The sequence below is a fragment of the Cervus canadensis genome, chromosome 29 (genome assembly GCF_019320065.1).
Source record: "Cervus canadensis isolate Bull #8, Minnesota chromosome 29, ASM1932006v1, whole genome shotgun sequence".
NCBI lineage: Eukaryota > Metazoa > Chordata > Mammalia > Artiodactyla > Cervidae > Cervus > Cervus canadensis.
Genome location: NC_057414.1, coordinates 11806607 through 11815962, shown reverse-complemented (window position 1 = coordinate 11815962; position 9356 = coordinate 11806607). Strand labels below are relative to the sequence as shown.

Genomic DNA, 9356 nt, shown 5'->3' with positions numbered 1-9356 from the left:
CAAATTGCCAACAGCTACTGGATCATAGAAAAATAAGAGAATTCCTGCAAAACATCTAATTCGACTTCATTGACTACACTAAATCCTTTGACTGTGTGGATCACAACAAACTGTGGAATATTCTTAAAGAGAAGGGAATACCAGACCACCTTACCTACCTCCTGAGAAGCCTGTATGCAGGTCAAGAAGCAACAGTTAGAACCAGACATGGAACACCATACTGGTTCCAAATCAGGAAAGGAGTATGTCAAAGCTGTATATTGTCACCCTGCTTTTTCAACTTACATGAAGAGTACATCTTGCAAAATGCTGGGCTGGATGAACCACAAGCTTGACTCAAGATTGCCAGGAGAAATACCAGTAACCTCAGATATGCAGGTGACACCACCCTTATGGCAGAAAGCAAAGAGGAACTAAAGAGCCTCTTGATGAACGTGAAAGAGGAGAGTGAAGGAACTGGCTTAAAACTCAATATTCAGAAAACTAAGATCATGGCATCTGGTACCATAACTTCCTGGCAAATAGATGGGGAAACAATGGAAACAGTGACAGACTTTATTTTCTTGGGCTCCAAAATCACTGCAGATGGTTACTTCACCTACAAAATTAAAAGATATTTGCTCCTTGGAAGAAAAGACAAACCTACACAGCATATTAAAAAGCAGAGACATTACTTTACTTATAAAGTCCATATAGTCAAAGCTATGAGTTTCCCAGTGGTCATGTATGGATGTAAGAGTTGGACCATAAAGAAAGCTGAATGCTGAAGAATTGATGCTTTTGAACTGTGATGTTGGAGAAGACTCTTGCGAGTCCCTTGGACTGCAAGGAGGTCAAACCAGTCAATCCTAAAGGAAGGATTTAGGATTTAGGATTCAGCTGAAGCTGAAGCTCCAATACTTTGGCCACCTGATGCAAAGAGCCAACTCATTGGAAAAGACCCTGATGCTGGAAAAGATTGAAGGCAGGAGGAGAAGGCGACACCAGAGGCTAAGATGGTTGGTTGGCATTACCGACTCGATGGACATGAGTTTGAGCAAGCTCCAGGAGTTGGTGATAGACAGGGAAGCCTGGCTTGCTGCAGTCCATGGGATCACAAAGAGTCAGACATGACTGAGTGACTGAACTGAACTGAGCAGTATGTATCATTGAAACTCAAAAAGTACCACTTGTAGGTTTAAATTTTGACCATCAAATATTACTACATTTCCATTTTTTTAAGAAACTCCATCATATACTAGCCAAAGAAATTTCTCACAACCTTAAATTTATAATCTTATAAACAAAACATAAGATTAAAGCCAATTAATATTAATGAAGCACTTATTATATAGCTAAGCTCTGTGTGGGATACAGTAAGACGATGGTTCTAGTATCTTTGGACCTTCCATGCAGTTGTAAAGGGCATCCATGATAAGTTATATTTCAAATTTTACAATTGTTTACCGAAAGAAATTATACCCAGTTTAAGGCAGCAGGCAAGATCCTTAAAGAAGGCAAAACTTAAAATAGGCTGAGAAGAGTGGGTAGAATTTACAATCAGTTGAATAGACAGTTGTTATCTATCCTTCATGGAGGAGATAAAGACAGGATCAAAGGCAGTGAGAATCTCCAGATAATTTAAATGGCTTCTCCATGACTTTTTGTTATCTTGTTATATAGCTTTACTTAAAATATTCTGATAATTAGCCAAATAACTAATCTTCTCAAGTGGATTTCCTACAAAGATCCTATACATCATACCTTGTGAGGGCGATGTTGTCTTTAGTTGCAGGGATGACCACAAAAACCTGTTTGCTTACGTGAGCCTGGCCAGTTCATGAGGGCTCACTACACAAGTTTCTCAATCAGAGATATCTGAGGGATTTCCAGGGTCACTTCCAACACAAACCCCTTGCTCACCTTGCTCATCTTACTTTTAACAGAATTATTTACTCCCCTCCCCCAATTCTAAGGACAAGCAATTTCCATTCTCCTGCTCAGCTCAACAGCATCCAGTATTGGAAGCTGAAATTTTCAAAACATCTTAACTGGTCCACATTGTCTATTTTCCTGCTGTTGCGCTCCTCTGCTTCTTCATTTCCACTCAGGACCAGAGCTTTCCTTTTCCCCAAGCCTGATAATCAATGATGTGTCCTCTGATTCTTCCCAGCCTTGATTTTTTCTGACATTTTGATTCAATAAACTTCTGCTCTGAAAAGGAACTGGCTGGCCCTTATCGGTGGATGTATAAACTTTAAAGATCCTCTCCACTAACATTAAAGCTATCAACTTTGCCTTAATAATCAGAATGTCTTTAAGTATAAATGTCTCGCAGTAGGCATTTATCCTCCTTGGGGGAGGGAAACAATGGAATGGATTAAAATACAGTCTCTTCCCTAAATGCTAGGATTGAATTCACCTGGCAGCTCCCTACGAAAATTAAACAATAACTGCCCAACAGGCTCATGTATGATATATTTGAATAATGGTAAATGTTAAACAAAATGTCTGACTCACAGTAAGAACTCAGTAAATATTTAAAGAATTAGTAAATTAACTCCTTTCCTTTCACATGCTTATTGTAACCTTACAAAAACCTTGTTGCCTAGTAACTACTCAATGAAACTGCTCCTGAGCCCAAGATAGGATTATAATTTATAATTTATAAATTATGCTTTCTAAGTATATTCATAAATTATTTGCAAAATGTAGCATTCAACTTTTAATTTCTTATAGCAAATAGCGAGTCAACTGTGAATATTAGACATTTAAAAAAGGTTGTGTGTGTGAGTGTGTGGTGTGTTAGTCACTCAGTCATTTCCAACTCTTTGCAACCCCATGGACTATAGCCCACCAGGTTCCTCTGTCCATGGAATTAGGTTGTTATTCATTTATTTAGGAAATATTACTTAGACACTCAGTCAGGATTCGTGAGGTTATGCTGCAATGATAAATAGCCTGAAAGCTCAACAGCTTGAAACAATAAGTGTTTTACTCACACTATTATTGCATATGCATAAGAGGGTTCTGCAGCAGACTCATAAGAGGGTTCTGCTGACTGTGGACACTCATTGACCAGTTTGACAGAGATTTCATCTCACCTTATTCTTCCCTGATCGCAGATGCAGAGAAAACAGAGATAGTTATGAACCAAATACCAGTTCCTAAAGCAATTTCATGGAATGCCACATGTCACATCTGACAAAATTTTATTGGTCAAAGAAAGTCATATGAATATGGATGGGTTCAACAGACAAAGGTATATAACCCTCCACATTTGTAGAGGGTTCCCTTGTGGCTCAGCTGGTAAAGAATCCAAGTACAATGTGGGAGACCTGGGTTCGATCCCTGGGTTGGGGAGATCCCCTGGAGAAGGGAAAGGCTACCTACTCCAGTATTTTGGCCTGGAGAATTCCATGGACTGTATAGTGTATGGGGTCTCAGAGAGTCAAACAAAACTGAGACACTTTCACTTTCTTTCACTTTCAGGAACAAATCAGGATATAAAAAGTATATATAAAAGGTGTTACTGAAAAGTAACACAGTCTTCTACAAGCATGCAGTACTTGGTCTGATGCACCAAGTTACAAGGTAAACAAGATGAACTTGAGCTATTGCTGATAGTTACCATCTTCTGGGAATTGGGAATCACTTTGTTTCTCTGTGTCCTCCCCACATGAAAAAATATCTGTTCAATCTACGATTGTGGGTAATGATTATGACTATGTTTACTTCACAGGCGTAATCACAAAATAAACAATACTCTTTTACAATGAAGTTGAACAGAGCAAACACTTGGGTTACTAAGGCCTAAGTGTAGAGCCTATCTAGATTTTCTCCTACTCATTCATCCCAAAAAGGCTCACTGTAAGAAATCGATATAGGAGACAGACTGCCCTTTTAACTGACCGTGTCATGCCCCTAAGTCCCCTCCACTTTGCTTTTATCCTCTCTACCACTCTTCCTAAAACTCTAATCAGATCTGGAAGCCTGGAAAATAAAAAGCCTCAACTGCCTTCCTGTCTTGTCTATGGGGATTGTCACTTAAACCAGAGGTGCTAACAAAGAAATGCAAAGTGCTGCAAAGTATCAAGTGCTACATAAATTTAAGAATGACTGCTATGATAAACCCCAAGAAGTGTGTCTCTATTAATGACAAAGAGGACAGAAGAGATTTGGGAGGCAAAACTTCTGATCTGATAGTTGTAAGAGTAAATATACATAGTCTGCTTTTTTCTTAAGTGAAGTGAAGTGAAAGTCACTCAGCCGTGTCCGACTCTTTGCGACCCCCATGGACTATACAGGCCAGAATACTGGAGTGGGTAGCCTTTCCCTTCTCCAGGGGATCTGTCCAACCCAGGGATCAAACCCAGGTCTCCCACATTGCAGTTAGATTCTTTACTAGCTGAGCCACAAGGGAAGCCCTTTTCTTAAGTATTAGGTCTAATTAAGTTTTTTTCTACTTTTGTTTTAAGTTTAAGCTCCTGTTTTCTTTTGGGTATGATCCTTTCTATCAAAGGAATCACTTTGTTCTAGATTCTCCCCAAAAATGCCTATCAAGTTATGTTGGGACTACAAGCTGGGTGGAGCAACAAGGTTGACCTTACTTCAGTATTCTTGCCTGGAGAATTCCATGAACACTGGAGCCTGGCAGGCCACAGTCCATGGGGTCTCAGAGAGTCAGACAGGACTGAGTGACTTAACACTTTCACTTTAGAGCTGTTACTTAGGAAGCCAGACTTGGCTGAAGGCATTATGCTACATTGGGAATACCATGGGATTTGAAGTCAAGCTGACACACTTCTGAGAACAGATTCTATTGCTCATCACCAAATTTCTCACCGAACTTCAGATCTTTTCTTCAAACTGGAGATAATGTCATCTATCTCATATTATCATAGGAGTAAAAACAAAAAAAAAAGACAATCCAATACCACAGGAAAATGCCTAGCAGAGACTCTCCCTCTCTCTGTTGGTGAATGACATGGACCCTCTTCCTGCTATTTTTTATTTCCCCCTCAGAGTATGTGATTTGTTTCATCTTTATCTATAGTTCCTGATTTTATATGAAATATAAAAGTTATGATTATCTCAGGAAATGCTTTAATGGGTCTATAAACAGTAGCACTAAATTATAACTGATAACCAGACTCAGGATGTTATCTCTCTCTGAGGTAATTTGAATTTTGAAAGGGGATAAAGTCTTAAAGAATTGATCTCATGTAAGTGAGTCTTTTACTTTCAACTTGTGTAACCCTGAACTAATCACTATATAACCTTGCCCATTCTAAGCCTCATTTTTTTTTTTAATTTTGTCTTGTTGTTGTTTTTAACTTTAACATGATGAACCAAAACTTGGTTTTCTTTAAAAGTAAACTCTACCAGCCCTAACCTTCTGTAGTTTTTATTGTGAAAATTCAAGTAATAATAAAGAATGAAAATAATATTTACCAAATGCAAAACCTGGGCTATGTGATTTAAAAAATCTTTAATTCTCAAAGAATTTCTGAGTCATGATTAATTTGCAAATGAGGACCTTGAGGTTTAGCAAGAGTTAAGAGGCTTGCCTCCGTTGACAAGAGGAAGAGACAAACTTTAAACTCACATTCATCTAATTCTCCGGGTGGAGCAGTGGGAAAGAACCCAAATGCCAGTGCAGAAGATGCAAGAGACGAGGATTCCATCCCTGGGTCAGGATGATCACCTGGAGGAGGAAATGGCAACCCACTCCAGTATTCTTGCCTAGAAATTTCCATGGACAGAGGAGCCTGGTGGGCTAGAGTCCATGAAGTCGCAGAGTCAGATACAAGTGAACAAGCACAGACGTCTAACTCCAAAGACTTTGTTCCTCAGTGGGAAAGCCTTTTTGCCACCTATGAAATTACACCATTAGAAAGTCAGTATTAGCAAGACCATTTGTTTTATTGCAGTTGTCTGCACACCATCATTTATAAACTCCTAGAGAGAGACACGCATAATTTCAGTTCCAGCACCTAAGAAAACTGAGGGATCAAGTATGTTTTCAGTTGGGGTTTTCAACAGAATAGAAGACAGAAAGAGGAGGGAGAGAGAGGATGGGAGGAAGATAAGAAAGAAGGAAGCAATCATTTCTTATTCATTATGAGCTTTAGGGATCTTGCTTTGCTGGGCTGGAATAACAGCTATCTGAGAGCTACTTATAGATAGCCATTCTCTACTATAAGCAAGATACTGTGAAATTTATTTTGAGAACTGTTTAAATTTTTTCAACTTTAATACTGTTTCCAACTTTATGACACCATACACAAGAAGGTATTTTATGCTAAAAGGAATGAGAACCTTTTCCTCTATGCTTTTAGATTCTGTATTTGAGACATGCAAATTAAACTGGCAAAAGACAGTTTAAGAGGAGAAAGGCATACATATTTTATGTACATGGAGACTCTACAGAAAAGAAGTGAAAACCCAAAGAAGTGGTTAGACTGAGGGCTTATCTATCATTTTAAAAAGAGCAACACGGGTGCGGGACAAGCAGTGAGAGGCTTCGGAGGCCACCGACGTGCCTGAGGCGGCACCAACTCAAGAGTGTCCCAAGGTACCTGGGCCACCTGGAGCCAGCAAGTGTTTCCAGGCACCCAAATCTACTGAAAACTTCTGTGTCTGCCATTTGGCTACTGGGGACATGCTAAGGGTCTTCTGGCTCAGAACTGGGAGAAAAGCTGAAGGCAACTATGGATGCTGGAAAACTGGTAAGTGATGAAACGGTCACGGAGCTCATTGAGAAGAATTGGGAGATCTCTCCATGTAGAAATGGTATTCTTCTAGATGGCTTCCCTCAGACTGTGAGGCAGGCAGAAAGGCTTGGTGACCTCATGGAGAAGAGGAAAGAGAAGCTTGATTCTGTGATTGAGTTCAGCATCCCAGGCTCTCTGCTGATCCAGAGACTCACAGGAAGACCCCAGAGTGGCCATTCCTACACAAGGAGTTCAACCCCCTTAAGGCGTCCACGAAAGATGGTATCAGAGGAACCCTTGATCTGCCGATCAGATGATAATAAGAAAGCCTTGAAAATCCACCCCAAGACCTACCACACTGAGACCACCCACTGGTGGAGTAAGACAGTAAAGGGGCTCCGCTCTGCCATCCATGCATCCCAGACCCATGATGTCCTCTTTGCAGCATCCTAGCAGCCTTGTCCAAAGCCACATCGCAGAAACAGAAGGCCAGGCAGGACCACATCGCTGCTCATCACCGCATGGCCTGGTCCCTGCCCATAGGTGCTAGGCAGAGGGGAGGGTGGTCAGGGTAAGGCTGGAGGGAAGAAGATGGAGGGTGCAAGATGGGAAGAGCATCAGTGCTGCGGTGAAGCAATTTCTTTCACATGAAGCCAGAGTCTTAAAACGTATAGACAAAGGGGAAAATTAATTTTTAAAAACACTAACTGGACGGTATAGGTAGAAACAGAGATGTAGTATTATTTCTAAGGAATCACATTTTCATTTACTCTGGACTGGTGACAATATTTCACAAAGCCAATGCCCTAAGACTTCAGCTTTTATCAGAGCCTCCTGCCAACCCAGGTGGGCGGGAAGTCACACTGCTGCCTTGCAGCTTGGATCAGGGTGGAAGTTGACTACTAACCCTGGGTCCCCATAGCGTGAGATCAAAACGTCATCTTCACATTTGAAAGGGACACAGAGTGTGTTCCTGGGGACAGTGGCTCAGCTAATCCAGTTTCCTGGCATCAGGTGGGACAGGCTGGTGTCTCTCCCTTCCAGCTCACCACTGATTTGCCAGCCCACCTGCCCTCGTGGGTAAGCTCACAGCAACCACCCAGTGTACATCACAGTCCTACACTCTTGCCTTCTTCCATCCACGTCGTGCGAAAGGACCCTTTTTAACAAATGAGCAAGTATCCTAAGCAACATCATCTGAAGACTGTCCTTTTCATCCTCAAATCATGTGACTGACATCACTGACAGCACTGGGATGTATCATTTTTCAAGGAGGTATTTTCTTAACTGTCCAAATGCTGCCTTGTTTGGTCCCTAAATCAATAAAGTGTGCTAGAAGTTTGTGTTAAAAAAAGAAAAAAAGAGCAATAAGTTGTGGAAGACGACTAGGAAATGTATGGTAAGTAAGGGTTGTTTAGCAAGAGGTGTCCTACAGACTCATTTTAGTGCTATATTAGGTCTTCCTGATATGGGAGAGGGAACACTTTTACACATGGAAATGTATATTACCTTCATAAGGGGAAATTTATGTCCTTCTTTCAGGCAGAAGGGTGGAGGGCAGCAAGCTTCTGTTTGCTGTTTTTCAATTGCCTTGGACTCAAATAATCCTTATGACAAAATGGCATTTTTTTGGAGGGTGGAATATTCTGATCCCCTTCAACGCCAATAAGGTTTTGAAATATTCAAAAAGGTATTGGAAAAGAACAACAAAGTCTATTAGAAAGTCTAGAGAGAATGGGTGTAAGGAAATGCTTTCATTCTCTGTTGGTTGCTATGTTGAGTATACATTTTCTGTATCAAAGTTATTTAAAATAATATATCCCTCAATTTAGCAACCGGAGAAGACAATGGCAACCCCACTCCAGTGTTCTTGCCTGGAGAATCCCAGGGTCGGGGGAGCCTGATTGGCTGCCGTCTATGGGGTAACACAGAGTCGGACACGACTGAAGTGACTTAGCAGCAGCAGCAGCAATTCAGCAACCCTACTTCCTGGAATATATTTAGAGGCAATAACCAGATACTTACACAAATATGTGTCTGTATATTGTTAATAAAAGTCAATTTTATAATAGTAAAAAACTAGGGGAAAACTAAATGTATATCTATATATGAATGGATAAAGTATTATGGCCAAACTATGAACCAGGTATCTACAATATAGATCTTTATTTACTGGCATGACAGATGTTTTTGTCATATCATTTAATGAAAACATTGGTTATAACATATCTGTATATATATATATATACAGCATGACAGTGTAAATTTTACATTAATAATATCTGTCTATGCAATTTTATAGGGAGATATCTATATTCACCAACAACTAGCCATGGTAATCTTCAGTTTATTTTACTTTTTAATATTATGTTAGTTTTTAATGATTTATAGGTGTTATTTTTATTATTGGGAGAAAAAGCTATTTTAACTAGGAAAAATGTGTTTTGAAATATTAGGAAATATGGAAAAAAATTGATGAATTTTTAATAAAATAAACCTTGGGAGATTTGAGAATAATTGGATTCACAGTAGTCTCCCCTTATCTGCAGGGGTTAAATTCCAGTACACTCAAATGTTTGCGTGAAACCTCAGAGAGTACATAACCCTATGTATACTGTTTTTTCCTATACAGACATGGCTATGATAAAGTTAATTTATAAA

At 39.8% G+C, this 9356-nt stretch overlaps 1 protein-coding gene across 1 annotated transcript; it reads left to right on the top strand.

Moving 5' to 3' along the window:
• The first annotated feature begins 6692 nt into the window (after positions 1–6692).
• LOC122431327 (adenylate kinase 2, mitochondrial-like) lies at positions 6693–7148 on the top strand. The gene has a single exon (XM_043452604.1). It carries the CDS (start codon positions 6693–6695, stop codon positions 7146–7148), a length of 456 nt encoding a protein of 151 aa, XP_043308539.1.
• Positions 7149–9356: the final 2208 nt, after the last annotated feature.